The sequence below is a fragment of the Penicillium canescens genome (genome assembly GCF_028828765.1).
Source record: "Penicillium canescens strain IBT 15451 chromosome Unknown utg000005l_segment0_segment0, whole genome shotgun sequence".
Classification (NCBI taxonomy): Eukaryota; Fungi; Ascomycota; class Eurotiomycetes; order Eurotiales; family Aspergillaceae; genus Penicillium; species Penicillium canescens.
The window spans coordinates 2307360-2325530 of NW_026703967.1; the positions used below are offsets into that span (position 1 = coordinate 2307360).

The 18171-nt window shown below is 49.5% G+C and overlaps 6 protein-coding genes across 6 annotated transcripts; 4 read left to right on the forward strand and 2 right to left on the reverse strand.

The window, feature by feature from the left end:
- Positions 1–410: 410 nt before the first annotated feature.
- On the forward strand, positions 411–4349 carry N7446_008476 (telomerase reverse transcriptase; the record flags this gene model as incomplete). The annotated part of the gene is made up of 6 exons (XM_058517221.1): positions 411–833; positions 890–1190; positions 1250–1489; positions 1547–1902; positions 1952–2395; positions 2448–4349. The coding sequence occupies 6 exons, from the start codon at positions 411–413 to the stop codon at positions 4347–4349; spliced, it is 3666 nt and encodes a 1221-aa protein (XP_058370867.1).
- Positions 4350–5100: 751 nt separating this feature from the next.
- Positions 5101–7415, forward strand: N7446_008477 (putative TBC domain protein; the record flags this gene model as incomplete). Its single annotated transcript, XM_058517222.1, has 2 exons — positions 5101–6304; positions 6358–7415. The coding sequence occupies 2 exons, from the start codon at positions 5101–5103 to the stop codon at positions 7413–7415; spliced, it is 2262 nt and encodes a 753-aa protein (XP_058370868.1).
- An 884-nt stretch (positions 7416–8299) lies between these two features.
- On the reverse strand, positions 8300–11596 carry N7446_008478 (cation-translocating P-type ATPase; the record flags this gene model as incomplete). The annotated part of the gene is made up of 1 exon (XM_058517223.1): positions 8300–11596. The coding sequence occupies one exon, from the start codon at positions 11594–11596 to the stop codon at positions 8300–8302; it is 3297 nt and encodes a 1098-aa protein (XP_058370869.1).
- A 1303-nt stretch (positions 11597–12899) lies between these two features.
- Positions 12900–14348, forward strand: N7446_008479 (uncharacterized protein; the record flags this gene model as incomplete). The annotated part of the gene is made up of 2 exons (XM_058517224.1): positions 12900–14087; positions 14156–14348. The coding sequence occupies 2 exons, from the start codon at positions 12900–12902 to the stop codon at positions 14282–14284; spliced, it is 1317 nt and encodes a 438-aa protein (XP_058370870.1). The 3' UTR covers positions 14285–14348.
- Positions 14349–15216: 868 nt separating this feature from the next.
- Positions 15217–16707, reverse strand: N7446_008480 (epoxide hydrolase family protein; the record flags this gene model as incomplete). Its single annotated transcript, XM_058517225.1, has 7 exons — positions 15217–15390; positions 15457–15655; positions 15704–15747; positions 15806–15886; positions 16068–16275; positions 16335–16633; positions 16684–16707. The coding sequence occupies 7 exons, from the start codon at positions 16705–16707 to the stop codon at positions 15217–15219; spliced, it is 1029 nt and encodes a 342-aa protein (XP_058370871.1).
- A 422-nt stretch (positions 16708–17129) lies between these two features.
- Positions 17130–18111, forward strand: N7446_008481 (SDR family oxidoreductase; the record flags this gene model as incomplete). The annotated part of the gene is made up of 4 exons (XM_058517226.1): positions 17130–17162; positions 17213–17299; positions 17357–17512; positions 17569–18111. 4 exons carry the CDS (start codon positions 17130–17132, stop codon positions 18109–18111), a joined length of 819 nt encoding a protein of 272 aa, XP_058370872.1.
- Positions 18112–18171: the final 60 nt, after the last annotated feature.

Here is an 18171-nt window from a genome sequence, read left to right on the forward strand (position 1 = left end):
TCCGAGGTTTAATTTGGAGAGGTTCCGCATAACTTACCTGATATTATATTATATATTACATCATAAATCATAAATATTACATTACTACTATATTTATACGGCTATACTGTTCAGCCACATGGAAAGTATTCAGGAACAAGTAACTTCGCGTCTTCCCCTGAGTGGAGCTGAAGGCCTTTTCTAGACCGCCCGTTCCATGGTTCATTCCATTGTTTAATTAGAGCCTCTGATTGGTCATTCCCAGCCTTACGCGGTTTCACGTGGAACATATCGAACATCTACCTAGGTATACTTGTGTTTGGATTCAACACCAGGTCTACAGGTCAAGGTTAGGAACTGAATTGGGTTCCATTCCTTTACCCAAACCCTTCCGCGTGACGCGTTACCCATTGACGCGCAGTGCAGTCATAATGGGCAAAAAAAGAAAGAGACCCATCAAGGATCGGGGTCCGCCTTCGTCTCACCCGAGTATCACCAGCTCTCCCCGCCGTTTCAGGAACCCGACCCCATCCACTGGGAAAATAAGCCATCCCGTTATCTCCCTGTACTACCGACAGGTAGTGACCCTGCGAGAGTACCTCCTAGAGCAACTCCCAGTGACCTCCAAGTCGCGCCGGCGCCGCATCCTGGCAGGTTCGCGAGCCGACGACCCAGCATCCCAAACATCCCAAACACTGGCGCATCTGCTGGACTCCACTCTAGTGGGTGTGCTGAAGGAGTCCTCACCGACTCTCAACTCCGAACGCCAAAAGGAATATCTGTCTTTTACCCAGTCCCAGTCACGGTCTATTCTCGTGAGCACAGATACTGGTCCGGCCTGTCCGCAATCCGAGGTGCGTCCGTGGCTGCCGAGTAATCTTACATACCTGACCACTGACCCTTGCTGCAGGTGGTTGATTTCGTTATTTGGAAACTGTTCAACCAGAATGGCTCTTATTCAAAGCCCCAGCATTTGCTGGCACATGGGTTCCAACGCCCGGCTATGGGGTTAAATGCCCTTGAAACGAGCATTCCGGGCATTGTGTCTCAATTTCCCAATCAGAATGTCCGTATTCTCAAGGACGGTGCATGGGCAGAGGTCTTGGACCTGCTTGGTAGTAATGGAGACGAGATCATGATGCAATTGTTATTCGATTGCGGAGTTTTTGCGGCTATCAATGCTCGAAAAGGCATTTACTACCAGCTAAGTGGTAGGTTTCGTCGATTCAATGGCATAAAATATTGTGCTTATGATTTGCCATAATAATAGGGTCACCGCTGTCAATACTTGAGCCGCTGAATGATGGCACAAGCCCCAACGAGCTCGCCAAGACAAAGACAAAAGGACCACCTGTCAGTGCCCGGGATATCCCCAAGGAGAATGGCGACCGCAAACGGGATTCTGACAAGTCTGTTCGGGGTCCGAACAGCATCATCTTTCTGCGCCGGCGTATACTCTACGGACGAGCCGAGTCCAACGTGAGAACACCATCTGGGTTAGGAAAGACACGTATGTCCATCGCCGTTTGAAGGTCGCATCCAGACCTGAATTGACTTTTTATTATAGATGTCCTTAACCGCTTCTCGTCGCTTGAATCAGCAGCGGAGACTTTGCATGTGCTGAAGTATGTCTTCCCTCGGCAATTCGGCCTGCTGAACGCGTTTACGGTCGATCCAGATGGCCGCAGCAGCACAGATGACCTCAAGAGTTTCATGTTCCGAGAGAATGAAATATCTTCTCTGGAGAAACAGAGATCTCGGCGGGCCCCCCAAAATGGGTGCGCAGCATCAGATGAAGGCATTGAACAAATGAAAGTCCCTAAAAGGCTTCGTGGGAGTGCCATTGAGCTTATCCGGAAACTGCGGGCTCGCAATGCGCGGTGCTCCTACTTGGAGCTGCTGCGATACTATTGTCCAACTGATGTGAGACATTCCTACCACTTGTGGGTAGTGAGTAACTGACACCTTGCAGCAAACCGGTCCGCAGAGGCTTGGCGCCTTCGCCTCGGATATCAAGTCGGACACCGGCAAAACCGAGCCTAATTCATCTATTCCATCAAATTTTGTAACGCAGGTACCACTTGGCCAGCTATCGTCAAGTACAACTTCGGCGCCGACACCGTCCGATGCCACGACGTCAACGAACCACACAGCAGGTGACTGCAGTGGAATTGAGGCTGAAGAAAACCCGGCGATTCAGAAAGCCAGAAGCAGTCTGACTGATTATGCCACTCCGACATCTTCGGTTTCCGCATTCTGTCGGTCCGTGCTCCAGAAATTGATACCCCGTCAATTCTTTGGAGTTGGTCCCAATGGCATTCACAACCTACGACTGGTGCTTCAAAACGTCGACCGATTTATAAAATTGCGCCGATTCGAGAGTCTCAGTCTGCACGAAGTGTGCAAAGGCATAAAGGTTAGTTGCCCTGTGCGTTCTGAGACAGACTCCATACTGATCGACACTCTAGATCACAAGCATTGCTTGGCTGGAGCCACCCCAGGTCCAGACTCCAGCATCTGAGACAAGATCGAAGATGTCTTTGTCCGATTTGCGCAAGCGCATGGAGTTACTTCATGAGCTTATTTTTTGGATCTTTGACTCAATTCTAATCCCTCTGGTTCGCTCTCACTTCTATGTCACCGAGTCCCAAACACACAAAAACCGCCTCTTCTATTTTCGCCATGATGTATGGCAGCAATTGATCGAGCAACCTCTTGGAGATTTAAAGGCTACTATGTTTGAAGAGCTTGAAGCAAACCGGGCCCAGCGTGTGCTGGCACGGCGACCACTTGGCTTTGGTGCTCTCCGTTTGCTTCCCAAATCCACAGGTCTCCGGCCCATCTTGAATCTTCGCAGGCGAGTCATGAAAGAGTCGTTTTGGGGCGGAAGGCGGCGCACGTTCCTTGCTCCCAGTATTAATTCAAGTATCACTCCGATTTACAACATGTTGAATTATGAGCGACAGCAAGCGCCCGCCAAACTGGGATCGTCCATGGCGTCTGTGGCAGAGATGCACCATCGGTTGAAAACATTCAAAGAGCAATTGACCGATCAATTTCCTTCAGAATTCAAGGGTCGGAAATCCAACATTCCACCCCTGTACTTCGTTAAGCTTGACATCCAAGCTTGCTTTGATACTATCCCCCAAAAGAAGTTACTCAGTCTGATAGCAGAGCTGGTCTCTGAAGAGGGCTATCATATCTCCAAACATGTGGAATTTCAGCCTCCTGCCCAACAAGGGAAGCCTGCGCGAAAATACATAGGTCGTGCTGCCCCTATGATGAAACCACAACACTTACCGGACTATATCAACAATGAACCCGCAGGCCGAAAGGCCAACACTGTATTTGTCGACACGATAGCTCAGAAAGACTACGATACCGGAGATCTTCTGGCGCTCCTTGATGAGCACGTGCGATACAATCTCGTCAAGTTGGGCCAGAATTACTTCCGCCAGCGCAATGGCATCCCCCAAGGCTCTGTCCTTTCCAGCATCCTCTGCAATTTCTTCTACGCTGAGCTCGAGCGGGAGGTATTGGGTTTCATCAAACCCGAGAACGCCCTGCTCATGCGACTAGTGGACGACTTCCTACTCATCACCCTCGATGCAAATATAGCAACACATTTCCTGGAAGTAATGATCCGCGGCCAACCCACCTACGGTGTCCGAGTCAACCCAGCCAAAAGCATGGCAAACTTCAGCGCAGTAGTCGATGGCATCCTGCTACCCAGACTTGAAGGATCACCTCTATTCCCATACCTGGGTAAGCTCATCGACACGCACACACTAGAAATCCACCGCGATCAAGACCGCATCCTTGAAGGCGGCGAATCAGCCGCTGTCACTCTCTCCAACGCCCTCACCGTCGAATCCAGTCGCCTCCCAGGTCGCACCTTCCAGCGCAAAATGCTCTCCTCTTTCCGCTTGCAATTGCACCCTATGTACATTGACGACGGACACAATTCCCGCGCAGTCGTACTGGCAAACCTGTACTCGAGCTTCGTAACATGCGCCATGAAAATGTACCGCTACATGAAATCGCTCCGCGGCCGTGCACAGCCAGGATCCCTCGCTGTGAGTCAAACTATCCAAGCCCTCATATTGCAGACACAAGGCATGATCCAAGCCCGGCGTGCTGGTAATTCCGGGTCTTCGTTTTCGTGTTTCGTGCAACAATCGCATATTATCTACCTGGCAGCAGCAGCTTTTCGGTTTGTTTTGAAGCGCAAACAAACGCGCTATCGGGAGGTATTGCGTTGGTTGGATGATAAGATCAAACAGGCTCGGCCTACATCTGACTCTCAGGCATTGAGAATGATGCAGGTTGTGAAAAAGAGCAATGAGAAGTTTGAGGAATGGCGGTTTTAAGTGGGAATTATCTACAACAGCTATTGTCCAATGAGATCTATGTAAATGTACCATATCTACTTACACCGCGGATCGAGCAACATTGGACGAAGACCCGACTGGAGAGAGATTGTGGTTCAGGGGTTTGAAAGATATGTAGAAATCATAATTGATACAAGCTGATATATGATTTACATATAGAAGGCTGTGTCTGCTCATCCCTTCCCGTGTCAGAAATGCGTTAATACCTGCGAGGTACAAGGTTGAGGGTCCAAATCTCCGTAGTGGGACGAGTATTCCCGAGGTACCCCCCTGTTCTCGGCCAGACCGAGTGCGGCAACCGTGCCTGAGGTTGCTCCGCTTGCATCGCGGATTCTCTTCACTTTCTCTCTTCGTCCCTCATTTGAACTTCCTCATTTCTGTCTGCTTTTTCACATTCATTTCGCCTTTCTTTTCGTTTTCTTTTTCACCTCTCTTGGTGCTACTCATACCCCCGTGTCGGCCTCTCCTGATCCCTCTTTACAACACCTGATCTGGCTTTAATCAGGCTGCGGCTGAGCCTGCAATTCGTTTCTCGTTGACTGTGTTATTGTTCTTTGTCTTTGTTTTCTGGTCACCGATCGATCGTGCCCCAGTCCGAACCTCCAAATCCCGATCCTCGTGTCCGATTTCGATCCCTTCCGGCCATCCCGTCGGTTCCCTCCTGTGTTTTTTTTTTTTTGGCCAGGGCGATTCGTGGGGGATCAACACGTTTGAATAATTGCACGATACCATGACCACCGTTGGCCCGACGCCCAATTCTCCGCCCGAGCTCTCCGGGTCCAAATCCTCCAAATCCTCCTCGTTTCATTCATCGTCCCACCTGGACGGCCCGGACAGTATATTCACAGATATCTCGAACTTCGAAGAAATCGGCTTGGAGGATGATGCCGAGATATCCTACGTGGACCCAGCGGGATCCTATGGCCGCGCTGGGGCAATGGCACGGTCGCCCGCTGCTAGAATGAGCAAGACCCCCACGGCCTCTACACGCGACCTGACCGCTACCCCGAAGCCTCGAAAGCGGAGTCCGTTACCTCCCATGCAGGTCAATGGAGCAATCAAGACTCCCCAATCTGCAGGCTCCCTTTCGGCAAGACCTGGCAAACGCAGAGATTCGAGCAACACACGCCATTCTCCAGGGTTGACCCCCTCTCAGCCTCGTCGATCGCGGTCAATCTCACCACTCCGACCCACGTCCAGCCGCTCCGCCTCAAGCACCAGCTTAGCTCTGTCTCCGCTGTCCGCGCGCGTACCTGTCCAGAAACAAACCTGGCAGCCGAATCGCAAGTCCCTGAAAGACCTGGAGGAGGAATACCATGACTCGGACGATGAACTGCCAGACGATGCAAGCCTGTGGAATATTCCTATCTCTCCACGCCCTCAGCAGGATCGCACCCTGTCAAGGCCTGCCAGTCCCAACGGCGGACGCAGTCCCGGCCGGCGCCCATTGCCCTTTTCGCATACCATATCCGAAACGCACGTGCCACTCGCACCCGAGAATACGGCCAAGGCATCCCGCATGAAGCGAATACAACGATCGAGCTCCGCAGGTCCTGAGCGCGGTCAGATCTCGCCTCGCAATCCTCGCGCCTACTCGTACAACAGTTATATGTCGGATTTGTCCGAGGAAGCTAAGATTATTACGGAGGCTCTTGAGCTGCATGCGGATGATAGAGATCGTCAGCGTGAGGAGAATGTGCAAACTGGCGCCTCGCGAAAGTCTAGCGAAGACTCACACCGAGCGTCTCGCGATGCTGTTGCGTTGCCGCCTCTGCAGAAGAGCAATATCATGATCGACCCGTTGCCGATTAGCAAGGAGAAAGAGAAAGTTCTCACGCGGACACGGCCTAGCTGGCTTCCGCCTAAGGATCAGAAGGAGGAAAAGAAGCATTTGAAGCAATATCAGCAGATGATGGCCCAGTCTCGAGAGACTGGTAAGTGTCTATAATGGCCCAACTCACTGTCAATCTTCTAACTCGCATTTCAGAGAAACGTAAAGCTGCCCGGGATGCCTCCGCGCAGTGCGAGAAGGACAGCACCCGAGTAACGCTGCAAAACATCTGGGATGAATACGTATACCCTAATTGGGACCGCGCTCTCCGCGAGCCTCGAATCCGGGAACTCTGGTGGCGCGGAATCCCACCTCGCAACAGAGGAAATATCTGGAAACGCGCCCTCGGTAACGAACTAGCATTAAACGAAGAGACTTACACCAAAGCGCTCCAAAGAGCGAAGGATCTAGAATGCAGGAAAGACGCAGAAGGCGAGAACAACAAACGACTACTGGACTGCTTTGAAGCTATCAAAACAGACGCCCCGAAGGCCTTCTCAGACCTCAACCTTTTCCAAGAAGGTGGTCCATTACGGGATACGCTCATCGACGTCCTTCAAGCATACTGCATGTACCGCAGCGACGTAGGCTATATCTACGGCCTACACACCATCGCCGCCCTCCTCGTCCTCCAGTTCCCAACACCAGCATCCGCCTTCCTCGCCATGGCCAACGCTCTAAACAGACCCCTCCCTGTTGCATTCCTAACCTGGGACCGGGGTGCCATGGCCCGCTCTTACACCCTGGCAACAGATACCCTGCGCTACAAATTCCCCCGCCTCTTCGCCCACCTCACGGAAACCCTGCATCTCTCCAACGAAGAAATCTGGGAACCAATCTTCCGCTCACTCCTGACAAACGGCCTCGATCTCGAGCGCCTCTCCCGTGTCTGGGATTGCTGGGTCTTCGAGGGTGATCGCATCATGATTCGCTCGGCTGTTGCTGTTCTTGGCTGTCTGCAGACTCAGCTATTTTCCTTCAACCAGCCAGATGACCAGTCTCGCATTGCCGTCCGTGATATTATCGGTTGGGGACCTCGCTCGCTCGGTGCTAGTCAGAAACCAAAGGATCGCCATAGTGCTCCTGCAGCCTCTGGCTTTGGCGGTGGATCCATTGAGAATCCCGGTGTCGCTGATTATTGGGTCCTTTCCTCTGCTGGTGATGAGGATGGGTTTATGAATGCTGTGAGAGAAGCTGGGAAGGTCCGCAATTGATTTGCTCCTGGTTTCTGTTCCTGTCTGTCTGGGTTTTTAGCTGCTCCTTTTCCGGTTGAGCCTTCCTTCGTCTTCCTTAGACTTTTTCGACTTTTTTTTCGTACAACAGCCACCATCATTTTTCTGATATCCACTCGCTACCCCAGAGAGAAAGGAGCGCAATTCAACTATTACATTACGGCTTGACTAATTCAAATGGAATCCCATTACTATTACTCTTCCGCCTATTGTCTATTGTCTATTGTCTACTCCAGTCACCACCTCATCCACTCGCTGACACCTGTTTCCTTCCTCTACATCTTATCCTGTATGGCATGACAGATACACCACACAAGCCAGTCGTTTCTTATTTCCTATTCTCTTTTTTGCCTCTTGTCTGCTTGTTTCTTTTGCCGTTAAATTCTTCTCCATCTTGTATTTCTAGCCTTTTCGTGACTCATGCCCCTCTGATGCATTGCGTTTTTCCGTCGGTATCTCTTTTAGTGGTATTCAAGCAATCAAGGTCATTTTTCATTCTTGGGTTTGGGTTCGTTCTTTTGGTACTATACCAATCAGGAGTAAGATTATTAGGGTTGTGGCTTACTTGACTTGTCGCCAGATATATAGATTCTAATATGTTGGCTGATGGATGGATTGATGGTGCTTCAACTGTGTAAGAATAAAGTATCTCAATTGTAATGTTCTTGTCATTATCATTTCTCTATTTCAGTTGGATGTTGACGAGAGCCTGCGTAATATTCCTTACAATATTGCGCGGATAGGGGCAGATAAATGGCCGGACAAAAGATAAAGAAAGCAATACCCTCTAAGAATATGCACAACAAAAATATGCGAGGAAAACAGCCCAGCCTCCACTCTATTTTATGATCAATCATTGCCACACATTACCACGAAACCCAAGCCACAGGCCCCTTAGGGAAAAGCCGCACAAGAGCCTTGCGCAGCTCATCCATGCAGAGAATACCCATCGCAAGGCCAAGCGGAATAAGCCAGAACTCAATAGGGACAGAAGCAGTGCTGAACAAATTCTGAATACCAGGAACCTCCGTAACGAAAATAGCAATAACCAGGGAAATGAGAATAGCCAACGGCAACCAGGGATTGCGACGAGCAGGGCGAATAGGATCGGCCTGGAGCAAAGACATGCGCTTACTGCGAACGGATAGCACGTTTCCCCATTGCATGATAACCAAGGCGACAAAGTAGCAACATTGGCCCACGCTCGTGAAGTGGTTCAACTGGTCCTGTGTATACCCGTGGAAACCATCTGTATAGTTCTCGAAGGAGAAGATGAGATCTGAGAATGGGATACCAGCGTAGCGCCACATGTAAAGGAAGAACATGGCATGAGCGCTGAACGCTTCCATTACTCCGACGAAGAGGTACGATTGGCCGTAAATTCGGAGGTTGATGAGGTGGTCCTTTTTTGGGCGGCGGGGAGGGAGGCTGAGAAGGTTGAATTCTTCTTTTTCCATGATTAGGGAGAGTGATAAAAATAGATCGGTGAAGACGCAGACTACTATCATTAAGAATGTGCTGAGGGGTGCTGGGCAGCCGAAGAAGACGTTCATAAGGACCGGCCAGATTTCGGACCAACTTCCTGCTGGGAGTAGGTAGGCGATGACCTTTTGCAGGTTCTGGAAGACTAGTCGGCCGAGGCGAATGGCTTCGATGATGGAATCAAATCGTTCGAGGAGAACTAGGTCTGCGGCCTCGATTGCCACGTCGCTGCCGGATCCGACTGCGATGCCGACATCTGCTGCGCGTAGAGCTGGGGCATCATTGACGCCGTCGCCTGTGACTGCTACTATGTAGCCGCGGTCTTGGAGCTCTGTGACAATGCGGAGCTTTTGCTCGGGGGTGGTGCGGGCGAACACGATTTCATCGTAACCGCAGATTGTCTCCCAATGCTCCGAAGTCAATGATGAAAGGCTCGGGCCTTCGAGGAGCAGGCTATGTCGTGACTTGGGGACTTTGATTTCCATCTTTGGATCAAGACCATCACTCAGGTCATCTACAGTATCAGGCTCAGCTTGTCCGTCATAGATTCCAATGTCACGGGCGATGGCAGCTGCTGTCAATCCGAAATCACCAGTCACCATGAAGAAGCGGATACCTGCCTCTCGGCAAGCCGAGACTGTCTGAGCAGTCTCCTCGCGCGGTGGATCAATGATGCCAAAGATACCAAGAACGGTCAGGTCCTTTACACCCGACTCAAGCATCTCGTTGCTGAAGTCGTTTGTCCCAGGGGTAGAGCAGGGGACGTAACGGCGCTGGCATATGACAATCACCCGTTCTGCGCGGCGTGACAGCTTGGCCTGGAAGTTTGAAAGCTTCTCCCGGGCCTCTGCATCCAATGGACGAATTGCATCATGGATTGCAGACCAGTAGGTAGAGCACCGATCCAGTAGCACATCAGGTGCTCCCTTGACGTAGAGAAGGAATTCGTTGGTTGAGTTCGGATCACGATGAAGTGTAAGCATCCACTTATTCTTCGAGTTGAACGGGATCTGGTGCACACGCTCATATGGAGCCAGGGCTGTTGGCGACGACATGCCAACACTATCGGCAAACCGAAGAACTGCCGCATCTGTAGCATTTCCATTGACAAGACGGTCATGGATGGGTTTGTTCATTGTGGTCGGGTCAAACGATGCATCATTGCAGAGGACAGATGCCCGTAATGTATCGCGCAGGCCGTCGGGGATTTCAGCAACCCCGAACTCGCTAGGAGCTAAGTCTTCCAGACTGTACTCCCAGTCAAGCATTCCGAGAGACTTGACAAACATGCGATTCTGGGTAAGAGTTCCAGTTTTATCGGAGCACAGAACGTTCACGCAACCCAGAGTCTCAACGGTGGCAAGACCCTTGGGCAAAATGTTGGTCTTTTTCATCCGTTTGGCGATCATCATGAGAGTCAAGGCAACAGCAACAGGTACTCCCTCCGGGATGAAAGCAACCACGCAGCCCATGACATTGTTCAGCATGGATACAACGGACATGTAGGATGGATGATCCTTGTGCAGCCATCCCAGCCAAGTGAAGAAGATCAGTAGAGCGAGGCAAATTGTGAGGGCAACGATGATTGCCACAAATCGGTTGATCTCGCGTTGGATCAAGGTTGACTTTTGTTTGACGCCGGCTGTCATTGTAGCAATGCGACCCATGACGGAGCGAGAACCGGTTAAGACAACGATACCGATAGCATTGCCATTGGTGACACCTGTTCCCATGAGGGCAATATTGCGAGTCTCCAAGAAGTTTGCCTCGGTGCATTCAATAGCGCCTTCAACCTCGTCTGACTCGCCGGTCAAGATGGCTCGGTCGAAGCGGACATCACCCGAGCTCTGCAACAGGCGCATGTCCGCGGGAACCTTGTTGCCCATTCCAATGTGGACAATATCGCCTGCCACTAGCTCAGTAGCAGGGAGATGGGTGAGCTTTTCATCTCGCAAGACCATAGCCTCTGCGGGTAGGAGGTCCAGGATTGAATTCATGACACGCTTAGTAGACCAGTCCTGGAAGGCCGAGAAACTTGCTTGCAAAGCAATGACGATAAGAATGAGCACTGCCATGGCGAGATTCTGAGCCGAGGGCGGATTGCTGAGCGGCTTCCAGCAGACGAAGAAAATGACCACTCCAACCCAGAGCACAGAGCAGAATCCGCCAAAGACGTAGAAGAAGATCTTTTTGAAATAGTTCTCCCCGTGGTGTGCAATGATATTTTTGCCATCTCGCTGCAGACGAGTAGCTGCAGAGGATGAGCTGAGTCCAGTATGTTGGTCGACGTTAAACTCCTGGCATAGGCGTTCGGTGGTTAAAGTATGGAAGTCGAGGTTTTCGAAGTAATCTTGGTGTGGCTGCTTTTCTTTCTTCGGGGCATTGAGAATATCCTTTGGGGCATTCTGGGACTCGGAGATATGGATGGACAGGGTTCGGAATTCGATGGGCAAGCCAGCAGTTGCGGCATTCTGACTGCTTCTGCTGCTGTGGATGGTATCCCGGCTCACCGAGCGGGTTCGTGTGAACTGAGCTGGCTGGTAGATCGATCGAAAGCCGTCTGCAGTGGATGCTTCCTCAAAGGTAATCCGTGCGGAACGTCCAGTGCGATCAGAATCATCCTTGATCTGATCACTCTCCGACTCGACATCGACATCGGTGGTGCTACCTTGGGAATGCATGATGGACGTCTAGTGATACAAAGTGAACGGGAAGGCAGACAGTCCGGTGTCAAGGAGAACAACACAAGCCCGAGGTGTCACAGAAGAGAAGGTGTAGAGCGTAGAGCGCAGAGAGAGGACAGGAAAAGTCCTCTTATGTATGTTTGCAGGCCGACTAGGCCTGATTAGAGTATTCCTAATTGGGAAGGTTCAAGCCAGTTCCTGCATGTCATAGCACAGTCACTCGAGGGAAATAGATACTATGACTTGATGTTTTATTTCCCTCGATCCACTTTACCTTAGGCTATACTAGTAATATCAGCTTTTGATTCTGAATTCCCTGGGTCTGTGTCGATATCACTCTCTCTTTGCTTAAAAGGAATGTAAGAGATACTCCGTCTATTCAATACAAACATTTTGTGACACGATCTAGTTCTCTACCAGAACCAGGCACCACCATAACCAGCCACAATTGACAGCTGTCAGTGAAGTATGATATACGTACTCCGTACAGGAAGTATTGTAATATTACCATGTAGAAGGATACCGGCCAATCACTAATTGTATATATCCACAACTGACAATACAAAACACGTTCAGCCCTATTTTTCCCTGGTCGCCTCGATCAGATTCCCTGGAAATTCAGGAGAGAAATTCTTTCAGATCAGGAGCCGCAGCGAAAACAGAAACAAATGCCGCAGATCTCGTAAAATTTGCTGTTTTCCGTCATGGTCATAGCCACAATAGCGTGGTTTATTCCCCGGGTCGCCATGAGGGATTTTTCCTCGCCACAGAATGACAGCGAACTACTCAATTCAGACGTTATCAACTCCCATCTACCACTCTGAAAGGCTCCCACATTTCAATTTTTCTCTCTAGCCGCTTTCAATTTACGCGAGCCGCTTCAGTAGCTAGAGTGGTAACTGAAATAAATCGCTCACTATCAGTCTATTTTGACACGATCATCATGAGCAGTTTGCCGCGTCCAATCGCAGATATATCCAGCCCGCTAAGGACCAGCCACGAGAGATTTGTTTTATTCATTCCTGGCCCATGGTTGAGAAAGCTGTGCTACGATGGGATACTTCGTAATTTCCCATGTGCTCACTTTCTCTTCGTGCGTGTTTATCCTAGGAATGTGAGAGCGGAGGGTGAGTGATATACACCGCCAATGTGCAGGTCTATATAAAGACAGCCCAGATTCAAAAATCCACCGTAATATTTCCTTTCAATTCGATATTTTTGACTTCTGCTTCGCAACCTCCCCTACGTGTCTATCAAAGCATACATCATCTGAAAACCAGACACCTGGACACTGATCCCCATGCGCCCTCCAGACCAGAGTAACAACTATCATGATTATCCAAATCGAAGAAAACTCCCCAATGGGTGTACAGATGTCAAAGGCAAAGGCTCACTGAATGATGCCGTCCAGGGAACGGGAAGTCGCGGCTGGTCCGCCTTGAAGCACGAGCATTTACCTCTCTTGACAACCATCTCTACCGACAGACTTCCTTTGATAGGAGATCCAGCAGTCCCAACGCCCAGTGCGATACAACTCTCAACCTCCAGTCTACCATTCACAGAAAAATACGGTCGTTGCCAGCAAATAGTCCATTACGGGACAAACAGCACGACCCGCCTCCACGAATCAAGGGGCCAACAGCTCCTCGCAATCAAAGTATACAGACGCAACATCTTGAAAAAGTCATCCTCACCTACCCGCCCATCTCATTTGACCACCTGTCTCTCCCCAGCTAGCGCGACCATTCATCCTCAACATCCCAATATCCTCCAAATCCTCGACCTCCTCCACAATGAACGCTCCGAACTGTGCCTTGTTATGCCATACTGCGCCGGTGGGGATCTACATACCCTCATATCTCGAAATGGATTACTTCCAGCCCACGAGGCTGACTGCATCATAAAACAAATCCTGCGTGCCCTCTGCTTCCTCCACGAGCACGAAACAGCGCACCGTGATATCCGCCTAGAAACCGTTCTTCTAACATCAAGTGGAGGAGTCAAGCTGGCTGGCTTTAGTGATGGACACGTTCGGAGAATGTGGGAAGAGTGTGCAACTCCAGCAGAAGATGAGAAAGAAACCCCTCCACCACAACAGCAACATCATCATGCGACTTGGTCCTTCTCCTTGCCGTGGCCGCTATCTTCACTTACCCGCCAGAACCCATTTGCCTCTTCAGGCCGCAATACTGCTCAATCTATGACCATAAACCCATCAACTGCCTCCTTCGCCGGTATGAGCCTCCCGTATACCCCACCAGAGGCATTTGAGCATCATTCTCATGCCTACGCGCACAATGACAATGAGGAAGAAACTGACCCCCGTCCGGCGGATGTTTGGGCTACTGCCATCGTCTACATGACTCTCATAACCGGACGATTGCTTTGGCGCAGTGCTCGACCACATCGCGAAGATGGGCGGTACTTGGAGTACTTGCATAGCCGTCGTGAAGAGGATGGGTATGCGCCGATTGAGTCGCTTGGACAGGTACGTATCACCGAGTGGACGTTCCTCTATCTTGCACAAGAGACAACTCGCTGATAATTAGGCGACAGAGACGACGTAATGCCATTTATGCAATGCTGCATCCCAACCCCTGGAAGCGGATCACCTCGATTAATATACTACGATCAGAGTGGATGAGTGGTGTGGAAGTTTGCGAGGCAGGCGAGTCAGGGAGTTGAGCTTTAGAGATTCTATCAAATGTGATCTCCATGTCTTCGAGAGGCATGATAAAACGATCTTAATTAAACTTGCGATGCCCAAATCCTCGTGGAGGTTGCGTTTTATTAACTCTTAATACTATCGATAGCATTGTCTCTTTCAAAGCTCCATATTCCCTATCTCACGCTTGGCTACATCTTTCCAACCATCTCTCCACCGGTTCAAGGGTTGTCGTCCATGCGTGGGAACTTGCATGGTTCGTGTTGAAGCTATTATTATCAGTCTTGGATTTTACGATGATGCCGAGATTCTATGGGCAGACACTGTGGGGTGGCTTGCAGCTTCAATATCCATAAAAAGAATCGCGCACGGTGTAGGCGCCGATATAAACTCCGGGCTCGCCATCCACTACAATAATGAGCCGCGACTAGAGAGACATTACTGCTGTCGTTCAATCTCCTCTATTGCCACCTTGTTGGGATCCCCATAACTAAATTACGAATACATTTGTCAACCAAATAAAATTGCTGCGCTTGGCGACCCGACCCCTGGACATGAAGAACAATGTTCTTATATACAAATTTATCATGGAGATGGCGATGAGCCCCTACAGAGAAGATATGTAAGCGAGTACAAGCAGGACTTTATGGGTCTAAAAAGCCTAGTCGGTCGCTAATCAGTATCTAGTCCGGATGTTCCACCACCAGACTTCACGCCTCTACTCAAACTGTGTAGGGTGACATCAGTCATACTTTTTATTATCACCGTCTTCCTTGACTTAAGAAGTTGAATTATATTGCATCATAGCTCATGTATCGTTCAACGTTCCGAAGTCTCGAGCCGGGTTTTTTAGTATATCTGCATCACACGAATGCCGTATTCAACTATGAAATAACATCTTTGAGTGGTCCTAAATTAAGCAAGCAGAATAGGATGAGAGACGCAAGCTAATTCAAATTAGCTTTGTATTATTCGATTCAATTGCTCCAAAGACAGGGCCAGTCTCCCCAAAGAAGTCTGCCACATCAGTGACAAGTATCTCTGGCTGCTCCCAAGCAACGTCGTGTTGTCGCCAAAATTTGATGTTGCATGCCTCACTCACCCAGTCATGGGGGTAAAGCCACAGCTACAAGTAATTACTATATGTGCTCATCTGAAAAACGTTCAATAGATAATAGTCGAAAGAGCTCACCTCATTCGGGAACAAGGAACCACCGACGGGCTGTGAGATGTTTCGCGCTAGCATGCTAGATGAGTCCCCATTGAGAACTGCTTCAGCTTCCTTGTAAACCTGCATAGCCGCGCTTGGGCTTCCCTGATAATGGATAAGGCCCAGTGGATGATTTCCTCCGGTGTCCAAGGGTAATTGTCCGTCCATGCCTTGAGTTTGCCTATGAACCAAGCCCAACATGCCAACAGGAGAGTCATGGAGTGCATACCCGAGAGTCACAGGCTTTGTCTCCTGGATACGCTGATAGCCACGCTAGGATACCAGACTGTGTTAGCATCTAAGCAATTTTGAAGGGTGAAGCTGAGCCTACCTCCATAGTGGCGAACCATTTCGTTCGCTCCAGGTTCTTTTGCTCCTGTTCGCTATATTGACCACGCGCAAATCGAAGGAACTTGTTGAGTGATTTTTTAGCATCGGGTGGCAAGGCAAGAAACATGTTTATATGTATTGCCAGAACCGCATCGGCGTGGTTCAGCGCCATATACCTGACAATTTATGAGCCCCAATCACCACCCTTTCTCATAATTAGCAGCTTGTTTAGTCTATAAACAAATATATGAAGGCAGTTATACCTGGCAGACGTAGTTCGGGTATCCAAGCTTCTCCATAAGGCTGGCAAAACATTCAGCGTGCTGTTCAAGCCCAAAACCAGCCTTTTTGGAGTATTCACTGAAACCGTATCCGGGGAGGCATGGAGCAACTACATGGAAAGCTTGCCTTCCATCAGTGGGCTCTGTCAAAAGCGGTATAATCTTGAGAGCTTCAAGAAATGGACCAGGCCTACAGGAAATTATTATTTAGTACAAGTCATTCGAGTGGATTCCAGTAAAGTTGCATACCACCCATGGACAAAAATTAGGGGGATTGCGTCTGGTTTGCTCGATCTGTGATGGAGAAAATATATATCTAAGTGTTCAAATCCATTCACCGCGATATCAGTTGTGAAGTGATTGAAGGTGTTCAGGTGGGCCTCGAATGACCGCCAGTCGTACTTATCACGCCAGAATTCAACAACTTCTTTGAAAGCCAGGTGTTCAACCTCCAGATCATTCCATTCCACACTCATCATACCATCATCAATTCGAGCATATCTCAGCTTTGTTTTGGTCTCCTCAAGTAAGCTCTCCGGGACATGGATCTGTTATTACTGTCAGCCGCTGTTGCTCGCTCAATACATATGCTGCAAACCTTGTAGGGGCGAATACCCTCCATTGGTTGTCCGGTAAGAAGGATATATAGGTTCTAGGTGGAATATATTTACTGAGATCAAAGTAGGCGACTACGTGTTGTCATTCGAATATGTCCTCCAAGTCAGACAGTCTCCTAAGAGTTTTTGAGGAGAAATCATGTCCAAAATATCTCATATTTAGGTACCTATAGCGTTATCAGGAAAGTGGATGCGCTCCCCCGCTCCAGATGCTCGTTGAAGTACAAAATTCCTTACACAGGTGACGTCTACACAAGGTCCGCTGCGGATGAGCATTAGCCGTTCCCCACAGCGGATTGGCATTACCCGCCTGTGTGTCATAGCCTGCGAGCTCTAACATTCCAACATAGTGATAAAAGGAGAGTAGATTTTCTTGATTAACGTGCAGCATTCTAAACATCTGAACATCTGAATAACGAGCTTCGTTATGGATTCATTGAAGGGACGCACCGCTCTTATTGTGAGTGGATATGTCCTCGTTAGATTGTGATTCTGCTGACCATATCATAGACTGGTGCCTCTATGGGCATTGGCGAAGCTATTTCACTCATTCTGGCTGAGAAGGGAATGAATGTCGCACTTTTGGCTAGGAGTAAAGTAATACAGCCACATCGTTATGCTTGGTGCTAGTTATGCTAACGGTACTCGCCAAAGGACAAATTGGAGAATGTCCGGGCCAAGATTCAGCAGAAATCTCCATCCGTTAGGGTTCAAGCCTACCCCGTTGACATTCAGAATTATACTGAAGTCGATGCAGCGGTAGCGAATGCCATCGCAGAGCTAGGCGAGATTGAAGTTTTGATCAACAATGTGAGTCTATCCTCCATTTCAATATAGCCTCCTAGACAATCTCTGACATCCCAAAGGCTGGCCTCGCACTTGGTGCACCAGCTAGATTCTGGGAGCTCCCAGTTGATCTGATTGCCCAAATGAACGGTACCAATATTGCTGGTGTCATGTACACAACCCATTCGGTACTTAACAGGAGCATGTGGCCCGCAAAACGGGGAACTATCATCAATGTCTCGTCTGTGACTGGATTAGAATGTCCACCTTTTGACGGGGAGGCTGTCTACCACGCGAACAAAGCCTGCATTGAGGGCTTTACTAATAGCCTACGCTCGGAAACAGCCGGCTCGGATATTCGCGTTTTGACGCTGCGGCCAGGTTGTGTTGCTACCAACTTCCATCTTCAGAGGGTCAAATACGATAAGGTTGCCATGGATGAGTTCTTCTATGGCTATGAGCCGCTGGTTTCTGAAGATCTTGCCGATGCAGTTTGGTACATGCTCAGTCGCTCTGGGAGAACGTCGATCAAGGCCCTCGATTGTGTCCCGACAGCTCAAAGATCACTTACTCGATTCGATCGGGAATGGAATGCCAGACGGGACGAGAAGAGCCATGGGTAGTTCTGGATACCAAGCAAGAAGATAGATTAGTTTTTTGTTTCATGCATTGATAATCTAGCC